The sequence below is a fragment of the Chiloscyllium plagiosum genome, unplaced genomic scaffold (genome assembly GCF_037043375.1).
Source record: "Chiloscyllium plagiosum isolate Xiang-an unplaced genomic scaffold, Cpla_swu_hap1 HiC_scaffold_2, whole genome shotgun sequence".
NCBI lineage: Eukaryota > Metazoa > Chordata > Chondrichthyes > Orectolobiformes > Hemiscylliidae > Chiloscyllium > Chiloscyllium plagiosum.
Genome location: NW_028270140.1, coordinates 164281406 through 164304395, shown reverse-complemented (window position 1 = coordinate 164304395; position 22990 = coordinate 164281406). Strand labels below are relative to the sequence as shown.

Sequence of the window (22990 nt, the reverse complement as noted above, 5' to 3'; positions counted from 1 at the left end):
TTAACATGCAGATACAATGCAATTTGGAAGTTAAATGGTAGTTTGGTCATCACTCAAAGGGATTTGAGTCCAGGAGAAAAGATATCCTCCTGTATCCTAAGGCCCAAACATCTTCAACTGCTCCATCAATGACCTTCCTTCCACCATAAGGTCAAAAGTAGGGATGTTCGCTGATGATTGCACAATGTTCAGCACCAGAATAACAGTGTGATTACGGTAGGGGATTTTAACTTTCCAAACATCGACTGGGACTGCCATAGTGTTAAAGGTTTAGATGGAGAGGAATTTGTTAAGTGCGTACAAGACAATTTTCTGATTCAGTATGTGGATGTACCGATTAGAGAAGGTTCAAAACTTGACCTACTCTTGGGAAATAAGGCAGGGCAGGTGACTGAGGTGTCAGTGGGGGAGCACTTTGGGGCCAACGACCATAATTCTATTAGATTTAAAATACTGATGGAAAAGGATAGACCAGATCTAAAAGTTGAAGTCCTAAATTGGAGAAAGGCCAATTTTGATGGTATTAGGCAAGAACTGGTATTGTGGCAGCACGGTGGCACAGTGGTTAGCACTGTTGCCTCACAGCACCAGAGACCCGGGTTCATTTCCCGCCTCAGGCAACTGACTGTGTGGAGTTTGCACATTCTCCCCGTGTCTGCGTGGGTTTCCTCCGGGTTCTCCAGTTTCCTTCCACAATCCAAAAAATGTGCAGGTTAGGTGAATTGACCATGATAAATTGCCCGTAGTGTTAGGTGAAGGGGTAAATGTAGGAGAATGGGTCTGGGTGGGTTGCTCTTCGGCGGGTCGGTGTGGACTTGTTGGGCCGAAGGGCCTGTTTCCACACTGCAAGTAATCTATAAAAAAATCTTTCGAAAGCTGATTGGAGGCAGATGTTCGCAGGGATGACTGGAAAATGGGAAGCCTTCAGAAATGAGATTCCTGTCAGGATGAAAGGAAAGGCTGGTAGATATAGGGAATGCTGGATGATGAAAGAAATTGAGGGTTTGTTTAAGAAAAAGAAGGAAGCATATGTAAGGTATAGACAGGATAGATCGAGTGAATCCTTAGAAGAGTATAAAGGAAGTAGGAGTATACTTAAGAGGGAAATCAGGAGGGCAAAAAGGGGACATGAGATAGCTTTGGCAAATAGAATTAAAGAGAATCCAAAGGGTTTTACAAATATATTAAGGACAAAAGAGTAACTAGAGAGAGAATAAGGCCCCTCAAACATCAGCAAGGCGACCTTTGTGTGGAGCCACAGAAAATGGGGTAGATACTAAATGAATATTTTGCATCAGTATTTACTGTGGAAAAGGATATGGAAGATATAGACTGTAGGGAAATAGATGGTGACATCTTGCGAAATGTCCAGATTACAGAGGAGGAAATGCTGGATGTCTTGAAACGGTTAAAAGTGGATAAATCCCCAGGACCTGATCAGGTGTACCCGAGAACTCTGTGGGAAGCTAGAAAAGTGATTGCTGGGCCTCTTGCTGAGATATTTGTATCATTGATAGTCACAGGTGAGGTGCCGGAAGACTGGAGGTTGGCAAATGTGGTGCCACTATATAAGAAGGGCGGTAAAGACAAGCCAGGGAACTATAAACCGGTGAGCCTGACCTTGGTGGTGGGCAAGTTGTTGGAGGGAATCCTGAGGGACAGGATGTGGATGTATCTGGAAAGGCAAGGATAAAAGGAGAAAGCGAGGTCTGCAGATGCTGGAGATCAGAGCTGAAAAATGTGTTGCTGGAAAGGTGCAGCAGGTCAGGCAGCATCAAAGGAGCAGGAGAATCGACATTTCGGGCATGAGCCCTTCTTCAGGAATTCCTGAAGAAGGACTTATGCCCGAAATGTCGATTCTCCTGTTCCTTTGATGCTGATTAGGGATAGTCAACCTGGCTTTATGCGTGGGAAATCATGTCTCACAAACTTGATTGAGATTTTTGAAGAAGTAACAAAGAAGATTGATGAGGGCAGAGCAGTAGATGTGATCTATATGGACTTCAGTAAGGCGTTCGACAAAGTTCCCCATGGGAGACTGATTAGCAAGGTTAGATCTCATGGAATACAGGGAGAACTAGCCATTTGGATACAGAACTGGCTCAAAGGTAGAAGACAGAGGGTGGTGGTGGAGCGTTGTTTTTCAGACTGGAGGCCTGTGACCAGTGGAGTGCCACAAGGATTAGTGCTGGGTCCTCTACTTTTTATCATTTACATAAATGATTTGGATGTGAGCATAAGAGGTACAGTTAGTAAGTTTGCAGATGACACCAAAATTGGAGGTGTAGTGGAGAGCGAAGAGGGTTACCTCAGATTACAACAGGATCTGGACCAGATGGGCCAATAGGCTGAGAAGTGGTGGATGGAGTTTAATTCAGATAAATGTGAGGTGCTGCATTTTGGGAAAGTAAATGTTAGCAGGACTTATACACTTAATGGTAAGGTCCTAGGGTGTGTTGCTCAACAAAGAGACCTTGGAGGGCAGGTTCATATCTCCTTGAAAGTAGAGTCGCAGGTAGATATGATAGTGAAGTTTGGTATATTTTCCTTTATTGGTCAGAGTATTGAGTACAGGAGTTGGAAGGTCATATTGCGGCTGTACAGGAAATTGGTTAGGCCACTGTTGGAATATTGCGTGCAATTCTGGTCTCCTCCCTATCGGAAAGATGTTATGAAACTTGAAAGGGTTCAGAAAAGATTTACAAGGATGTTGCCAGGGTTGGAGGATTTGAGCTACAGGGAGAGGCTGAACAGGCTGGGGCTGTTTTCCCTGGCGTGTCGGTGACCTAATAGACATTTACAAAATTATGAGGGGCATGGATAGGATAAATAGGTAAAGTCTTTTCCCTGGGGTCAGAGAGTCCAGAACTAGAGGGCATAGGTTTAGGGTGAGAGGGGAAAGATATAAAAGAGATCTAAGGGGCATCTTTTTTTACGCAGAGGGTGGTACGTGTATGGAATGAGCTGCCAGAGGAAGTAGTGGAGGCTGGTACAAATGCAACATTTAAGAGGCATTTGGATGGGTATATGAACAGGAAGGGTTTGGAGGGATATGGGCCTGGTGCTGGCAGGTAGGACTAGATTGGTTGGGATATCTGGTCGGCATGGACAAGTTGGACTGAATGGTCTGTTTCCATGCTGTACATCTCTATGACTCTATGACTCAGTGATGGGAGTGGTGTGGCCCTGAATGAGATGATTTTTGCAGGGTCAGTGCAAACCTGATGGGCTGAATGGCCTCTTTCTGTACTGTAAGGATTCTATGATTCTATGAATTGTGATAGTGATGACACATAAGTTTGAAAACATGTATTAACAGATTCAAGAACAGATTTTTTCCCTGCTCTTATCAGACTTAAGAATGGACATCTCATTTATTAGGGTGGATCTTTCTCTGTACCTTCTCTGTAGCTTTAACACTATATTCTACATTAAGACCATAAGACATAGGAGTGGAAGTAAGGCCATTCGGCCCATCGAGTCCACTCCGCCATTCAATCATGGCTGATGGGCATTTCAACTCCACTTACCCACATTCTCCCCGTAGCCCTTAATTCCTTGTGACATCAAGAATTTATCAATCTCTGCCTTGAAGACATTTAGCGTCCCAGCCTCCACTGCGCTCTATGGCAATGAATTCCACAGGCCCACCACTCTCTGGCTGAAGAAATGTCTCCGCATTTCTGTTCTGAATTGACCCCCTCTAATCCTAAGGCTGTGTCCACGGTCCTAGTCTCCTCGCCTAACGGAAACAATTTCCTAGATTCCACCCTTTCCAAGCCATGTATTATCTTGTAAGTTTCTATTAGATCTCCCCTTAATCTTCTAAACTCCAATGATTACAATCCCAGGATCCTCAGCTGTTCCTCATATGTTAGACCTACCATTCCAGGGATCATCTGTGTGAATCTCCGCCGAACACGCTCCAGTGCTAGTATGTCCCTCCTGAGGTGTGAGGCCTAAAACTGGATACAGTACTCCAAATGGGGCCTAACCAGAGTTCTATAAAGTCTCAGTAGCACAACGGTGCTTTTATATTCCAACCCTCTTGAGATAAATGACAACATTGCATTCGCTTTCTTAATCACGGATTCAACCTGCATGTTTACCTTTAGAGAATCCTCAACTAGCACTCCCAGATCCCTCTGTACTTTGGCTTTACGAACTTTCTCACCGTTTAGAAAGTAGTCCATGCTTGTATTCTTTTTCCAAAGTGCAAGACCTCGCATTTGCTCACATTGAATTCCATCAGCCATTTCCTGGACCACTCCTCCAAACTGTCTAGATCCTTCTGCAGCCTCCCCACTTCCTCAGTACTACCTGCCTGTCCACCTATCTTCGTATCATCGGCAAACTTCGCTAGAATGGCCCCAGTCCCTTCATCCAGACCATTAATATATAATGTGAACAGTTGCGGCCCCAACACTGAACCCTGTGGGACACCGCTTGTTACCGGCTGCCATTCCGAAAAAGAACCTCTTATCCCAACTCTCTGCCTTCTGTCAGACAGCCAATCCTCAATCCATACCAGTAGCTCACCTTGAACACCATGGGCCCTCAACTTGCTCAGCAGCCTCTCGTGTGGCACCTTATCAAAGGCCTTTTGAAAGTCTAGATAGACCACATCCACTGGGTTTCCCCGGTCTAACCTACTTGTCACCTCTTCAAAGAATTCCAACAGGTTTGTCAGGCATGACCTCCCCTTACTAAATCCATGTTGACTTGTTCTAATCTGAGAGGAGAAAGTGAGGACTGCAGATGCTGGAGATCAGAGCTGAAAATGTGTTGCTGGAAAAGTGCAGCAGGTCAGGCAGTATCCAAGGAGCAGGAGAATCGACATTTCGGGCATGAGCCCTTCTTCAGGAATGAGGAAAGCAGGCTAAGATAAAAGGTAGGGAGGAGGGACTTGGGGGAGGGGCTTTGGAAATGCGATAGGTGGAGGGAGGTCAAGGTGAGGGTGATAGGCCGGAGTGGGGTGGGGTCGGAGAGGTCAGGAAGATGATTGCAGGTTTGGAAGGCGGTGCTGAGTTTGATGGATTTGACTGAGACAAGGTGGGGGGAGGGGAAATGAGGAAACTGGTGAAATCTGAGTCCATCCCTTGTGGTTGGAGGGTTCCGAGGCGGAAGATGAGGCGCTCTTCCTCCAGCCGTCGTGTTGCTATGGTCTGGTGATGGAGGAGTCCAAGGACCTGCATGTCCTTGGTGGAGTGGGAGGGGGAGTTGAAGTGTTGAGCCACGGGGTGGTTGGGTTTGTTGTTCTAATCTGACCCTGCTCTTCCAAGAATTTAGAAACCTCATCCTTACTGATGGATTCTAGAATTTTACCAACAACCGAGGTTAGGCTAATTGGCCTATAATTTTCCATCTTTTGTCTTGATCCTTTCTTGAACAATGGGGTTACAACAGCGATCTTCCAATCATCCGGGACTTTCCCTGACTCCAGTGACTTTTGAGAGATGTCAACCAACGCCTCTGCTATTTCCTCAGCCACCTCCCTCAGAACTCTAGGATGTAGCCCATCAGGGCCAGGAGATTTGTCAATTTTAAGACCTTTTAGCTTTTCTAGCACTAGCTCTTTTGTAATGGCAACCATCCTCAACTCAGCCCCCGACTCCCTTTAATTGTTGGGATATTACTCATGTCTTCCACTGTGAAGACTGATGCAAAGTACTTATTAAGTTCTCCTGCTATTTCCTTACCTCCCATCACTAGCCTTCCAGCATCAGTTTGAAGTGGCCCAATGTCTACTCTTGCCTGTCGTTTGTTTCTTATGTATTGAAAGAAACTTTTACTATCATTTCTAATATTACTGACTAGCCTACCTTAATATTTGATCCTCTCCTTCCTTATTTCTCTCTTTGTTATCCTCTGTTTGTTTTTGTAGCCTTCCCAATCTTCTGATTTCCCAGTGCTCTTGGCCACTTTATAGGCTCTCTCTTTTTCTTTGATAGATTTCCTGACTTCCTTTGTCAGCCATGTCTGTCTAATCCCTCCCCAGATAATCTTTCTCTTCTTGGGGATGAACCTCTGTATAATGTCCTCAATTTTACCCACAAACTCCTGCCATTTTTGTTCTACTGTCTTCCCTGCTAGACTCTGCTTCCAGTCTATTTTCGTCAGTTCCTCTCTCATGCCCTCATAATTACCCTTATTTAACCGTAACACCATTACATCCGATTTTGCCTTCTCTCTTTCAAACTGCAGACTGAACTCTACCATATTATGATCGCTGCTTCCTAAATGTTCCCTTACTTTAAGATCTTTTATAAAGTCTGGTTCATTACATAGCACTAGGTCCAGAATAGCCTGCTCCCTTGTGGGCTCCATGACAAGCTGTTCCAAAAAGCCATCCTGTAGCATTCCATGAATTCCCTTTCTTTGGATCCACTGGCAACATTATTTACCCAGTCCACCTGCATATTGAAGTCTCCCATGATCACTGAGACCTTGCCTTTCTGACATGCCTTCTCTGTTTCCCGGTACATGTTGCGCCCCTGGTCCTGACCACTGTTAGGAGGTCTGTACATTCTGTTCAATTATTCTGATGTACTTATGTAAGGCATGGTTTATCTGTATAGAATGTAAAACAATACTTTGGTATATGTGACAATAATAAATTCAAATAAATCAAAAACAATCTGATACTGGAAAAGTCCATATTCAAATAAAACAAAATCTGGACAATTTCTAGGCTTGAGCTGATAAATGGCAAGTAGCATGTATGCTACACAAATGCTATGCAGTGCCCATCTCCAATAAGAGACAATCTAAGCACTGTTCCTTGACATTACCATTAATGTAATAGCCTGCTATCACCACCCTTGGCATTACCACTGACTAGAAACTCAACTCGACTCATCACATAAATGCAGTGGCTGCAACGAAAAGCCTTTTGTCTCTACATAGTCTGTATTCCTCAATTCCCTGCCTCTTCATATATCTGTCAAGATGTCTCTTCAATGTTGCTATTGCTTCTACCTCCATCACCTCCTCTGGCAACGCATTCTTGGCACTTACCATCCTCTGTTGAAAAATGTGGTGCTGGAAAAACACAGCAGGCCAGGCAGCATCCAAGGAGCAGGAGAATCGACGTTTCGGGCATAAGCCCTTCTTCAGGAATGAGGCTGGTGTGCCAAGCGGGCTTAGATAAAAGGTAGGGGGGGAGGGAATTTGGGGGAGGGGCGCTGGGAATACGATAGGTGGAAGGAGTTGAGGATGAGGATGATAGGCCGGAGAAGGGGTGGGGGCGGAGAGGTCGGGAAGAAGATTGCAGGTCAAGAGGGCGGTGCTGAATCCGGGGGTTGGGACTGAGATAAGGTGGGGGGAGGGGAAATGAGGAAGCTGGAGAAATCTACATTCATCCCGTGTGGTTGGAGGGTTCCTAGGCGAAAGATGAGGCGCTCTTCCTCCAGGCATCATGTGGTCAGGATCTGGCGATGGAGGAGGCCAAGGACCTGCATGTCCTTGGTGGAGTGGGAGGGGGAGTTAAAGTGTTCAGCGACGGGGCGGTTGGGTTGGTTTGTGCGGGTGTCCCAGAGGTGTTCCCTGAAATGTTCCGCAAGTAGCCCGCCTGTCTCCCCAATGTAGAGGAGACCACATCGGGTGCAGCGGATACAGTAAATGATGTGTGTGGAGATGCAGGTGAACTTGCGATGGATATGGAAGGATCCATTGGGGCCTTGGAGGGAAGTGAGGGGGGAGGTTTGGGCACAAGTTTTGCACTTCATGCGGTTGCAGGGGAAGGTGCTGGGAGAGGAGGTTGGGTTAGTGGAGGGTGTGGACCTGACGAGGGAGTCGCGGAGGGAGTGGTCTCTCCTGAATACTGATAGGGGTGGAGAGGGAAATATATCCCTGGTGGTGGGGTCTGTCTGGAGGTGGCGGAAATGACGGAGGATTGTACGATGTATCCGGAGGTTGGTGGTGTGGAAGGTGAGGACCAGTGGGGTTCTGTCCTGGTGGTGATTGGAGGGGCGGGGTTCAAGGGCGGAGGAGCGGGAAGTGGAGGAGATGTGATGGAGAGCATCGTCGATTATGTCTGGGGGGAAATTGCGGTCTTTGAAGAAGGAGGCCATCTGGGCTGTTCGGTATTGGAACTGGTCCTCCTGGGAGCAGATGCGGCGGAGGCGAAGGAATTGGGAATATGGGATGGCATTTTTACAGGGGGCAGGGTGGGAGGAGATGTAGTCTAGGTAGCTGTGGGAGTCGGTCAGTTTGTAGTAAATGTTTGTGTTGAGTCATTTGCCCAAGATAGAAATGGAGAGGTCTAGGAAGGGAGGGAGGAGTCTGAGACGGTCCAGGTAAATTTGAGGTTGGATTGGAAGGTGTTGGTAAAGTGGATGAACTGTTCAACCTCCTCGTGGGAGCACGAGGCAGCGCCGATACAGTCATCGATGTAGCGGAGGAAAAGGTGGGGGGTGGTGCCAGTGTAGTTGCGGAAGATGGACTGTTCCACATATCCAAGGAAGAGGCAGGCATAGCTGGGGCCCATGCGGGTGCCCATGGCTACTCCTTTCGTTTGGAAGAAGTGGGAGGATTGGAAGGAGAAGTTGTTAAGAGTGAGGACCAGTTCAGTCAATCGAAGGAGGGTGTCAGTGGAAGGGGAAGGGTTACCATCCTCTACATATATAAAGAACAATTGCCTCTCGCATCTTCTTAAGGGGAGGCAATAGCCTCTTGGTATTGTCACTGGACTATTAATCTGGAAACCGAAGTAATGTCCTGGGACCTCAGTTTGAATTCTGCTGCAGCAGGTGGTGCAATTCGAATTCAAGAATAAAATCTGGAATTAAGAGTGTAATGATGACTGTGAAATCATTGTCAATTGTTAAGGGAAAATCCCATCAGGTTCACTCATGTCCTTTAGGGAAGGAAACTGCCATCCTTACCTGGTCTGGCCTACATGTGACTCCAGACCCACAGCGATGTGATTGACCTATAAACTGCCCCCTGGACAATTAGGGACAACCCATAAATGCTGGCCTTGCCAGGAATGCCCTCATCTTGTGAATGAATTGAAAACAATAAACTTATTCCCTTTTACCTGAAACCTATGTCTCTCGTACTTAACGTTTCTACCCTGGGAAAAAGATTCTGACTATCCTCGGCAGATTTTGGAAAAGTGTGGACGTAGTAGGGTTGTTGTAATGGGTGACTTTAACTTTCCCAATATTGATTGGACCCTCCTTCAAGCAGAAGATTTGAGTGGAGCTGTGTTTGTAAGGTATGTTCAGGAGAGTTTCCTAACTCAGTACGTTGACAGGCCGACGAGGGGAGAGGCCATTCTAGACTTGGTGCTCGGAAACGAGCCAGGGCAGGTATCAGATCTTGTGGTGGGAGAGCATTTTGGTGATAGTGACCACAACTGCCTCACATTCTACATAGCTATGGAGAAGGAGAGGATTAGGCAAAATGGGAGGAAATTTAATTGGGGAAGAGGAAACTATGATGCGATTAGACATGAGTTAGGAAGCATGGATTGGGAGCAATTGTTCCATGGTAAAGGCACTATAGACATGTGGAGACTGTATAAGGAACAGTAGTTGCGAGTGATGAATAAATATGTCCATCTGAGACAGGCAAGAAGGGGTAAGATAAAGAAACCTTAGATGACGAGAGCGGTGGAGCTTCTCGTCAAAAGGAAGAAGGTAGCTTACATAAGGTAGAGGTAGCTAGGGTCAAGCTCAGCTCTACAGGATTACAGGCAGGCGAGGAAGGAGCTTAAAAATGGTCTGAGGAGAGCCAGGAGGGGGCACAAGAAAGGCTTGGCAGAACGGATTAGGGAGAACACAAAGGCATTTTACACTTATGTGAGGAATAAGAGTATGGTCAAAGAAAGAGTAGGGCCGATCAGGGATAGCATAGGGAACTTGTGTGTGGAGTCTGAGGAGGTAGGGGAAGCCCTAAATGAGTTTTTTGCTTCTGTCTTTACGAAAGAAACAAACTCTGTAGTGAATGAAACCTTTGAAGAGCAGGTGCGCATGCTGGAATGGATAGAGATAGAGGAAGCTGATATGCTGAAAATTTAGTCAAACATTAAGATTGACAAGTCGCCAGGCCTGGACCAGATTTGTCCTCGGCTGCTTTGGGAAACGAGAAATGCGATTGCTTCGCCACTTGCGAAGACCTTTGCATCCTCGCTCTCCACTGGAGTTGTACCTGAGGACTGGAGAGAGACAAATGTAATTCCTCTCTTCAAGAAAGGAAATAGGGAAATTCCCGGCAATTACAGACCAGTACGTCTCACGTCTGTCGTCTGCAAGGTGTTAGAAAGGATTCTGAGGGATAGGATTTATGACCATGTGGAAGAGCATGGCTTGATTAAATGCAGTCAACACGGCTTTGTGAGGGGCAGGTCATGCCTCACAAATCTTATCGAGTTCTTTGAGGATGTGACTAGAAAAGTTGATGAGGGTCAAGCTGTGGATATAGTGTATATGGACTTTAGCAAGGCATTTGATAAGGTTCCCCATGGTAGGCTCATTCAGAAGGTCAGGAGGAATGGGATACAGGGGAACATAGCTGTCTGGATACAGAATTGGCTGGCCAACAGAAGACAGCGAGTGGTAGTAGAAGGAAAATATTCTGCCTGGAAGTCAGTGGTGAGTGGTGTTCCACAGGGCTCTGTCCTTGGGCCTCTACTGTTTGTAATTTTTATTAATGACTTGGATGAGGGGATTGAAGAATGGGTCAGCAAGTTTGCAGACGACACAAAGGTTGGAGGTGTCGTTGACAGTATAGAGGGCTGTTGTAGGCTGCATCGGGACATTGACAGGATGCAGAGATGGGCTGAGAGGTGGCAGATGGAGTTCAACCTGGATAAATGCGATATGATGCATTTTGGAAGGTCGAATTTGAAAGCTGAGTACAGGATTAAGGATAGGATTCTTGGCAGTGTGGAGGAACAGAGGGATCTTGGGGTGCAGGTACATAGATCCCTTAAAATGGCCACCCAAGTGGACAGGGTTGTTAAGAAAGCATATGGTGTTTTGGCTTTCATTAACAGGGGGATTGAGTTTAAGAGCTGTGAGGTCTTGTTGCAGCTCTATAAAACTTTGGTTAGACCACACTTGGAATACTGCGTCCAGTTCTGGTCGCCCTATTATAGGAAAGATGTGGATGCTTTGGAGAGGGTTCAGAGGAGGTTTACCAGGATGCTGCCTGGACTGGAGGGTTTATCTTATGAAGAGAGGTTGACTGAGCTTGGACTTTTTTCATTGGAGAAAAGGAGGAGAAGAGGGGACCTAATTGAGGTACACAAGATAATGAGAGGCATAGATAGAGTCGATAGCCAGAGACTATTTCCCAGGCCAGAAATGACTAACACGAGGGGTCATAGTTTTAAGCTGGTTGGAGGAAAGTATAGAGGGAATGTCAGAGGCAGGTTCTTTACACAGAGAGTTGTGAGAGCATGGAATGCGTTGCCAGCAGCAGTTGTGGAGGCAGTGTCATTGGGGACATTTAAGAGACTCCTCGACATACATATGGTCACAGAAATTTGAGGGTGCATACATGAGGATCAGTGGTCAGCACAACATCGTGGGCTGAAGGGCCTGTTCTGTGCTGTACTGTTCTATGTTCTATGTTCTACTATCCATCTGATAGTAGAGGAGATGGACAAAGTTAAAAATCACACAACACCAGGTTATAGTCCGACAGGTTTATTTGAAAGCACTAGCTTTTGGAGTGCTGCTCCTTCGCCAGGTAGCTAGTGGGGCAGAATCATGGGACACTAGCTACCTGATGCAGGAGCAGCGTTCCAAAAGCCAGTGTTTCCAACTAAACCTGTTGGACTATAACCTGGTGTTGTGTGACTTTTAACTTTGTCTACCCCAGTCCAACACCAGTTCCCCAACATCATTGAGGAGATGATCAGCCATGACTTAAAATGGTGTGTTAGGCTGGATGAGCTGAATGACTGACTCCAATCCCTATACCTATGGTAAATTGGCATGGAGATGGGTATTCAATTGAAACATTAGAATGAAGAAAGAAGCTGCACAGGGGATCAGGAAAGCAGCTAGCATCAAAAGTAAAGGATTATTCAGAGCGAGCACTGGCAGATTGAGGGCGAAATAAGGAATGACAGAAAGTCTTTATTCACTCACAGCATGCAAATATCAATTGGCAAGGCCAACATTTACTACAAACCTTTAATTACCTTTAAGAATATGGCAGCAAGCTGCCATCTTGAACCAATGTTGAACAATGTGATTATACTGAGAGACTTTGGAAAGTGGGAGTCCTTTAAGAGTAGCACAGTGATGATCCAGGGCCAGTGTATTCCTTTAACAGTGAAGGGCAAAGACAGCAAATCCAGGGAACTCAGGATGTCAAGAGATATTGCAAGATAGATGAATTAAAAGAAAGATACAGCACATTAAAAACATAAGGAAGTCCTTCAAAAGTACGAGGTTGCTAAGATTAAAATTAGGAGGGCAAAGAGGTATCAAGAAATATCAGGATGAAGAGCTGATGCTGTAAACGTTGACTCTTCTGCTCCTCGGATGCTGCCTGAGTGGCTGTGCTTTTCCAGCACTGCACTTTTTGACTCTGATCTCCAGCATCTGCAGTCCACACTTTCTCCTGCTTCCCCTGGTGTAGACCCCTCTGATCAAGAACCAATTTGCAATTAACTTCAAGGCTGGCCCCTCAAACAAGCAAGCTTTGTTTCTTTTTTAAACAGAAGCAACGACCCACAGTTCAAAGATTATCTCACAGTTGTCAGCTCCAAACCAAAAATGATGAAAAGAATAACATGAAATAATGAAAATCAGTGCAGGTTCTAACAACTGTCTCCCAAATGTTCTCTAATTGACACATAATTCACTTAGTCCACCTCATTTCCAAGGACCAGGTGCAACAATGCATCCTTCCTTCTTAGGCTGGAAACATACTGCTGTGGGAAACTCTCCATTACATATTCTAGGAACATTTGCCTTTGCTGCACCTTACGCTACCAATAACTCAGACTATATTTGGGTAATTGAAGATCACTATAATATTTTGCTGAGATTTCACTGCAGATTTGCTGCTCTACATCCTTTCCACCAGTTGGTGGCCTATAGATTGCCTTGAGCAAAGTAATTGTACCCTTTTTATTTCAGAGCTCTAGCCAAATTGATTCCGTCTGTGAACCCTCTTTAACTAATACTGCTACCCCAACTCCTTTCCTTCTTTTCTATCTTTCATGAACAACTTATACCCGGTAATATTTAACACTGTAATCTGTATCTGTAACTCCCCAACGTTATTTACTGTAACTTTTGCATTTGGACTTTATTTCTTTCTCCCTTACTAACAATTATCCGTTGAATCTATTTAATTGGGTTTCAGTTCTCCTCTATCAGTTTCGTTTCCTTTTTTAAATTCATTCATGGGATCTGTTCATCTCATTCTGAAATGCCAAGATAACAGTTAAGAGTCAACCAGATTTTTACAGTGTGGAATTATTATGTTGGAGCAATGACAGACACTTGCTCAAGGAAGGGCAAAACTGGCTGTTACATATTCCTACGTATAAGTTGTTCATAAAAGACATAAAAGGAAGCAAAGGAGGAGGGATAGCAGTATTAGTCATATGTCAGTCAGACTAGGGAAGGACAGCAGATTTCCTTCCCTAAAGGGTATTAGTGATTAGGATTTTAATGACATTGTTTACATAGTTACCAATTTACCAGCTTTTTATTCAAGATTTTTATTGAATTCTACTTTCACCATTTTCTTATGAAGGGCTTACACCTGAAACATTGATTCTCCTGCTCCTCGGATGCTGCCTGGCCTGCTGTGCTTTTCCAGCACCACTCTCTCAACTCTAATTTCACCATCTGCCATGATGGGATTCGAACCCATGTCTCCAGGATATTGGCCTGGGGTTCTGGTTTCATAGACTATAGAACATAAAACAGTACATCACAGTACAGGCCCTTCAGCCATCAATGTTGTGCTAAGCTTTTATCCTACTCTAAGATCAGACTAACCTACATACCCTTCATTGTACTATCATCCATGTGCCTATCCAAGAGTCACTTAAATGTCCCTAATGTGTCTGACTCTACCACCACCGCTGGCAGTGCATTCCACACACCCACCACTCTCTGTGTAAAGAACTCAACTCTGACATCTCCCCTAAACCTTCCTCCAATCACCTTAAAATTTTGTTCTCGTCTAATCTGGGAAAAAGTCTCTGGTTATTCACTCTATCTATACCTCTCAACATCTTGTACACCTCTATCAAGTCACTTCTCATCCTTCTTCACTCCAAAATTACTATCACGTTAAACAAGGCGTAAAATGTACACAAATGCATTCCCAACTATTGATGCACATATGGTCTTGAGCAGGCACACACATGCACTTGCAATCACAATGTCATTCTTAGATGCTATTTAAGTGCAAATCATTTTAGAGAATTCGTATTGCTCATTATCATTTCTTCCTTGTTGCTTACAGTTGTGATCTGATATTTTCAATACCACAGGTATGGCTGCCCTGGACAGCAAGGCCTCTGGTAAAATGGGTATCCGAGCAGTGATTTACTACACGACCACAACTGTCCTGGCTGTGATTACAGGCATCATTATGGTGTTGATCATCCATCCTGGAGCAGGTGGCAAGGAGAAGATGCACCGGGAGGGGAAGATTGAAGAAGTCCACTCAGCTGATGCATTCATGGATTTAGTCAGGTCTGATCTGCTTAAAACCTTATTAACCACCACCAGGACGTCCAATCCATGTATCTGGAAAGTGTATTGTCACCTTCAGCCTGATATCACTTGCCCTGCCAATCAAACCACCATAGGTACATTTTTAACTTAGCCAAAGTACTTTCGTTGACAAGAAACACAGACTGTCGTGGAAACAGATATAAGCACACAAACATAGTCATTCGCAAACAAACTCATGCTCAATTTAAATTTCATGGAGAGACTGGTATTATCCTCCTTAAGCAGAGACAGTAGCGATGAAATGATGTCATTTTCCTCGTGGCAGAGGATGGTAACTAGTAGGAACAGTATTAAGTCAGGTGGTAAAAGAGTCAGAGGTGAAATGAACTTTTTATTTAATAGTCCACTCAGCTCCTCAAGCCTACTCTGCCTTTACCAGTATGACAAGCCTATTCAGAAAGGGAGGGAGGCAAAACACAGGTAACTACAGACTGATGGACCTAATAGCCATTGTTTGAAAAATGTTGGAATCAATTATTAAGGAATTAATAGCAGAACTTTGTAAAATCATAATCTAATTAAGCAGAGTCAGCATGGCTTCATGAAAGGAAAATCACGACTGACTAATTTATCAGGAGAAAGTGAGCACTGCAGATGTTGGAGATCAGAGTCGAAGAGTGTGATGCTTGAAAAGCACAGCAGGTCAGGCAGCATCTGAGGAGCAGGACAGTCGATATTTCGGATGAATGGCTTATGCCCAAAATGTCGATTCTCCTGCTCCTCAGATGCTGCATGACCAATTTATTAGAATTTTTCAAGGAGGTCACAATCAGAGCGTATAGAAGAGAACCAGTAGATGCGTTATATTTGGACTGCCAGAAGCCACTCAACAAGATACCTTGCAAAACGTTAAGTCATAAGACAAGAGCCCACAGTATTGGAGGTAATATACTGGCATGGGTAGGAAATTGGTCCATGAGCAGAAAACATTGAGTGGAGATTAAGGATTCCTTTTCAGATTGGAGACCTGTGACAATATATATTAATGACTTAAAGGAAGGAAGTGGATTTACTGTATCCAAATTTTTGCTGGTAACAAAAACAGGTGGAAAGGCAAGTTGTGAGGGGGATACAAAGAGTGTTCAGTGAGATATTGATAGGTTAGAACATAGAACATTACAGCCCAATACAGGCCCTTCAGCCTTTGATGTTGTGCCGACCTGTGGAACCAATCTGAAGCCCATCTATCCTACACTATTCCATTTTCATCCATATGATTATCCAATGACCACTTAAATGTCCTTAAAGTTGGTGAGTCTACCACTGTTGCACACAGTGCATTCCACGTCTAAGGGTAGGTGAATGGGTTTGGGTGGATCCTCTTTGGAGGATCGGTGTGGACTTGTTGGGCCAAAGGGTCTGTTTCCACACTGTAGGGATTCTATAACCTATGATATATGAGTAAAGAAACTATCTGTGCTATATCTATCACCCCTCAATTTAAAGCTATGTCCCCTCGTGCTGGCCATCACCATCCGAGGAAAAAGGCTCTCCCTGTCCACCCTATCTAACCCTCCGATTATCTTGTATGTCTCAAATAAGTTATCTCTCAACCTTCTTCTCTCCAATGAAAACAGCCTCAAGTCCTTCAGCCTTCCCTCCATACCGGGCAACATCCTAGTAAATCTCCTCTGCACCCTTTCCAAAGCTTCCACATCCTTCCTATAATGCGGTGACCAGAACTGTACACAATACTCCAGGTACGGCCGCCTGAGTTTTGTACAGCTGCAGCATGACCTCATGTTTCCGAAACTCAATTCCTCAACCAATAAAACCTAACACACCATATGCCTTCTTCACAACCCTATCAACCTGGGTGGCAACTTTGAGGGATCTATGTACATGGATACTGAGATGTCTCTACTCATCTGCACTGCCAAGAATCTTAACATTAGCTCAGTACTCTTTATTCCTGTTGCTCCTTCCAAAGTGAATCACCTCACATCTTTCCGCATTAAAGTCCATGTGCCACCTCTCAGCCCAGCTCTGCAGTTAATCTATGTCCTCTGTGACCTGCAACATCCTTCAGCACTATCCACAACTCCACGAACCTTAGTGTCATCCACCAATTTACTAACCCATCTTTCTATGCCCTCATCTAGGTCATTTATAAAAATGACTAAACAGCAGTGACCCCAAAACAGATCTTTGTGGTACACCACTAGTAACTAAACTCCAAGATGAACATTGGGGGCAGCACGGTAGCACAGTGGTTAGCACTGCTGCCTCACAGCACCAGGGACCTGGGTTCAATTCCTGCCTCAGGTGACTGACTGTGTGGAGTTTGCACATTCTCCCCCTGAATGCGTGGGTTTCCTCCGGGTGCTCCGGTTTCCTCCCACAGTCCAAAGATGTGCAGGTTAGGTGAATTGGACATGCTAAAATGCCCGTAGTGTTAGGTGCATTAGTCAGGGGTAAATGTAGGGGAATGGGTCTGGGTGGGTTGTTTTTCGGAGGGTCGGTGTGGACTTGTTGGGTCAAAGGGCCTGTATCCACACTGCAGGGAATCTAATCTAATCTTCTACAAAAAAAATCCCATCAACCACCACTCTCTGTCTTCTTTCAGCTAGCCAATTTCTGATCCAAATCGTTAAATCACCCTCAATCCCATGACTCCATATTATGTGCAATAGCCTACCATGGGGAACCTTATCAAACAGCTTACTGAGATCCATATACACCACATTTACCCTCATCCACCTGTTTGGTTACCTTCTCAAAGAACTCAATAAGGTTAGTTAAGTACGCAAAACGTTAGCAAATGAAGCATAGGAAAGTATACAGCTGTTCATTTTGGAAAAAAAGAACACAGTCTTATTTAAAAGGAGATAATCTGCAGGAAGCTGTCACACAATGGGATTCGTGCACGAAACACAAAAAAGGTAGCACATAAATGCAGCAATTAATCAGGAAGACTAATGGAAGACTAGACCCTAAGACCATAAGATATAGGAGCAGAATTTAGGCCATTCAGCTGATCCAGTTTGTTCTGCCATTTGATAATTTCTCAACTCCGTTCTCTAGCCTTCTCCCCATAACCCTTGACCCTCTCACTAATCAAGAACCTATCTATCTCTGTCTTAAATAAACTCAATGACTTGGCCTCCACAGCCTCCTGCGACAATGCGTTCCCACAAAGAAATTCCACCACATCTGTCTCTCTTTAAATTCTGGTCTGCTACTGGTATCTTCCACTGAAAACTGATGCAAAATATGTATTCAATTCCTCCACCATTTCTTTGTTCCCCATTGCTACCTCTCAGCCTCATTTTCCAGTGATCTAATGTCCTTTATTGCCTCTCTCTTACTTTTTAGATAGCTAAAAAAAACTCTTGCAATCTTCTTTCAGAAGCTTACTCTCATATTTCACCGATACCCATTATTGTTTCTTCTAAATACCCTCTACTGGTTTTTAAAGGCTTCAAAATCCTCTGGCTTCCCATAAACCATCACAACATTTTTCTTTGTTTTTATGCTGTCTTGTTCATCATGGTTGCCTCATCCTCTCCTCCATGGGTTTCTTCTTCCTTGGGATGAGTTTCTGCTGTGCCTCCCGAATTACCCCCAGAAACACCTGCCATTGCTGTTCCACTGTCTTCCCTGCAAGGCTACCATCCATTCAAATCTGGCCAGCTTCTCCGTCATATCTTTGTAGTTGCCTCTGATCCCAGCTTCTCCCTCTCAAACTGCAGGGAGGATTTGATTATTTTATGGTCACAGACCCTTAGGCGTCCCTTCACCTAAAGCTCCCTCATCAAGTCTGCCTCATTGCACACCCCGAGATCCAGGCCTGCCTGTTCCCTAGTGGGCTCTACCACAATATGCTCCAACAAAACCATCTTGTAGACATTGCACAAATTCTTTTCTTTTGGGATCCTCATCAACCTGATTTTCCTAATCTACCTGCATACTGAAACTCCCCCATGATTATTGTAACCGTGCTTTCTTACATACCTTTTCTATCTCCTGATTTATTTTCTGCCCCACATCCTGAGTACTGCTAGGAAGCCTCTACATAACTCCCACCATGATCTTTTTCCCTTTGCAGTTCCTCAACTCCACCAATACAGATTCCACACCTTCTGACTTGATATCACTGCTTGCAATCGATTTAATTTCACTTCTTACCAACAAGGCAACCTCACCCTGTCTATTCATCTGTCTATTCTTTCAATAAGACTTGTATCCTCATATATTTAGATCCTAGGCCTGATCCTCTTGCGGTCACATCTCTGTGATACCCACAATATTGTATATGCCAATTTTATTCTGTGCTACAAGCTCATTTCCCTTGTTTTGTACATTGTGCACATTTCAATAAAACATCCTCAATCCTACATTGACTGCTCCCCTTCTCGTAGTTGTCTCCTTGCCTGAAGTTAGATTACTGACCCTTTCTATGCTCTCTGTCCTATTACTTGTTCTGGAAACTTTAATCACCTCTGCTGAGTGAGCCTTCCTCCCTTTAAGTTTTTCCATAATTTTCCAAGCAACTGAACTCATATCCTTGCCACATACCTTTCTCAGCAATCTTCAGCCAGAAGTGCTGAGTGAATGATCCATCTCAGCCTCCTCCAGTGGTCCCCAGCATCATTGATACTAGTCTTCAGCCACTTTGATTCACTCCACATGATATCAAGAAATGGTTGGAGACATTGTATCCTGCAAAGGCTATGGGCCCTGACAATATTCTGGCAATAGTACTGAAGATGTGTGCTTCAGAACTTTTCACTCCCCTGGTCAATCTGTTCCAGTTCAGTGAGGTAAAAACAATGACTGCAGAGCAGCACCTGCTCAGCAATAACCTGCTCAGTGACCCCCAGTTTGGGTTCCCCCAGGGTCACTCAGCTCCTGACCTCATTCCAGCCTTGGGTCAGACATGGACAAAAGAGCTGAATTCCAGAGGGGAGGGGAGAGGGACAGCCCTTGATATCAAGGCTGCATTCGACCGAGTGTGGCATCAAGGAGCCCTGGCAAAACTGCAATCAATGGGTATCAGTGGAGGGGTGGGGGGCGGCAAACTCTCTGCTGGTTAGAGTCATACCTGACACATACGAACATGGTTGTGGTGGTTGGAGGTCAGTCATCTCAGCTCCAGGACATCTCTGCAGGAGTTCCTCAGGGTAGCATCCTGGGCCTAATCATCTTCAGCTGCTTCATCAATGACCTTCCCTTCATCATAAGATCCTCAGGCAGCTCCTTCCAAACCCACGGCCACTTCCATCTAGAAGGCCAAGGGCAGCAGATACATGGGAACACCACCAGTTCAGGTTCCCCTCCAAGTCACTCACTATCCTTATTTGGAAACATATCACCGTTCCTCCACTGTCGCTGGGTCAAAATCCCGGAATTTCCTCCCTAAGGGCATTGCGGGGAAACCCACAGCACATGGACTGCAGCGGTTCAAGAACATTGAACAGTACAGCACAGTACAGGCCCTTCAGCCCTCAATGTTGTGCCAGCCTTTTATCTTATTCTAAGATCAGACTAATGTACATACCCTTCATAGAACATAGAACATAGAACATAGAACAATACAGCACAGAACAGGCCCTTCGGCCCACGATGTTGTGCCGAACTTCTAACCTAGATTAAGTACCCATCCATGTACCTATCCAAATGCCGCTTAAAGGTCGCCAATGATTCCGACTCTACCACTCCCACGGGCAGTGCATTCCATGCCCCCACCACTCTCTGGGTAAAGAACCCACCCCTGACATCTCCCCTATACCTTCCACCCTTCACCTTAAATTTATGTCCCCTTGTAACACTCTGTTGTACCCGGGGAAAAAGTTTCTGACTGTCTACTCTATCTATTCCTCTGATCATCTTATAAACCTCTATCAAGTCACCCCTCATCCTTCGCCGTTCCAACGAGAAAAGGCCGAGAACTCTCAACCTATCCTCGTACGACATCCTCTCCATTCCAGGCAACATCCTAGTAAATCTTCTCTGCACCCTCTCCAAAGCTTCCACATCTTTCCTAAAGTGAGGCGACCAGAACTGCACACAGTACTCCAAATGTGGCCTAACCAAAGTCCTGTACAGTTGCAACATCACTTCACGACTCTTGAATTCAATCCCTCTGCTAATGAACGCTAATACACCATAGGCCTTCTTACAAACTCTATCCACCTGAGTGGCAACCTTCAAAGATCTATGTACATAGACCCCAAGATCCCTCTGTTCCTCCACCTGACTTAGAACCCTACCATTAACCCTGTATTCCGCATTCTTATTTGTTCTTCCAAAATGGACAACCTCACACTTGGCAGGGTTGAACTCCATCTGCCACTCCTCAGCCCAGCTCTGCATCATATCTAAGTCCCTCTGCAGCCGACAACAGCCCTCCTCACTGTCCACAACTCCACCTATCTTCGTATTATCTGCAAATTTACTGACCCACCCTTCGACTCCCTCATCTAAGTCATTAATAAAAATTACAAACAGCAGAGGACCCAGAACTGTCCCTGCGGAACTCCACTTGTAACTGGGCTCCAGGCTGAATATTTACCATCTACCACCACTCTCTGCCTTCGACCGGTTAGCCAGTTTTCTATCCAATTGGCCAAATTTCCCTCTATCCCATGCCTCCTGACGTTCCGCATAAGCCTACCATGGGGAACCTTATCAAATGCCTTACTAAAATCCATGTACACTACATCCACTGCTCTACCCTCATCTACATGCTTGGTCACCTCCTCGAAGAATTCAATAAGACTTGTAAGGCAAGACCTACCCTTCACAAATCCGTGCTGGCTGTCCCTAATCAAGCAGTGTCTTTCCAGATACTCATAAATCCTATCCCTCAGTACCCTTTCCATTACTTTGCCTACCACAGAAGTAAAACTAACAGGCCTGTAATTCCCGGGGTTATCCCTATTCCCTTTTTTGAACAGGGGCACAACATTCGCTACTCTCCAGTCCCCTGGAACCACCCCCGTTGCCAGTGAAGACGAGAAGATCTTGCCAACGGTACTGCAATTTCCTCTCTTGCTTCCCACATAATCCTAGGATATATCCCGTCAGGCTCGGGGGAATTGTCTATCCTCAAGTTGTTCAAAATGTCCAACACATCTTCCTTCCTAACAGGTATCTCTTCTAGCTTACCAGTCCGTTTCACACTCTCCTCTTCTACAATACGGTCCCTCTCGTTCGTAAATACTGAAGAGAAGTACTTGTTCAAGACCTCTCCTATCTCTTCCGACTCAATACACAGTCTCCCACTACTGTCCTTGATCGCACCTACCCTCGTTCTCGTCATTCTCAGGTTTCTCACATACGCATAAAATGCCTTGGGGTTATCCTTGATCCTATCTGCCAACGATTTTTCATGCCCTCTCTTAGCTCTCCTAATCCCTTTCTTCAGGTCCCTTCTGGCTATCCTGTATCCCTCCACTGCTCTGTCTGAATCCTGTTTCCTCAACCTTATGTAAGCCTCCTTCTTCCTCTTTACCAGACATTCAACCTCTCTCGTCAACCAAGGCTCCCTCACACGACCATTTCTTTCCTGCCTGATAGGTACATACATATCATGGACACGTCGTATCTGCTCTTTGAAAAAGTTCCACATTTCCACCACATCCTTCCCTGACAGCCTATGCTCCCAACGTATGCTCCTCAAATCCTGCCTTACAGCATCGTAATTTCCCTTCCCCCACTTATAAAATCTACCTTGTTGTGCGCACCTATCTCTCTCCATAACCAAGGTGAAAGTCACAGAATTGTGGTCACCATCACCAAAATGTTCACCCACTAACAAGCCCACCACTTGTCCCGGTTCATTACCGAGTACCAAATCCAATATGGCCTCCCCTCTGGTTGGACAATCTACATACTGCGTTAGAAAAGCTTCCTGGACACACTTCATTGTACTATCTTCCATTTGCCTATCCAAGAGTCGCTTAACTGTCCCTAATGTCTCTGACTCTACTCCCACCGCTGGCAGTGCATTCCACACACCCACCACTCTCTGTGGAAAGATGCTACCTTTTGACATCTCCTCTAAAAACCTTAAAGTTATGTCCCTTCATGATGGCCATTTCCACCCTGGGGAAAAGCCCCTGGTTATCCACTCTATCTATGCCTCTCATCATCTTGTACACCTCTATCAAATCACCTCTCATCCTTCTTCGCTCCAATGAGGAAAGCCCTAGCTCCCTCAAGCCCTAGCTCCCTTTCTTCATAACCTCCAGTCCAGGCAACATCCTGGTAAATCTCTTCTGCATCAACTCTAAAGCTTCCACATCCTTCCTATAATGAGGTGA

The 22990-nt window shown here is 45.1% G+C and overlaps 1 protein-coding gene across 2 annotated transcripts in view; it reads left to right on the top strand.

Annotated features, from left to right (window-relative positions):
• LOC122565415 (excitatory amino acid transporter 1-like) overlaps positions 1-22990 on the top strand; it is a 303209-nt gene that overhangs the window by 170405 nt on the left and 109814 nt on the right. For both annotated transcript variants that reach the window (XM_087975411.1, XM_087975417.1), the window contains exon 4: positions 14477-14681. In XM_087975411.1, coding sequence (XP_087831537.1) covers positions 14477-14681 — 205 coding nt within the window. The remainder of the gene's footprint in view (positions 1-14476; positions 14682-22990) is intronic.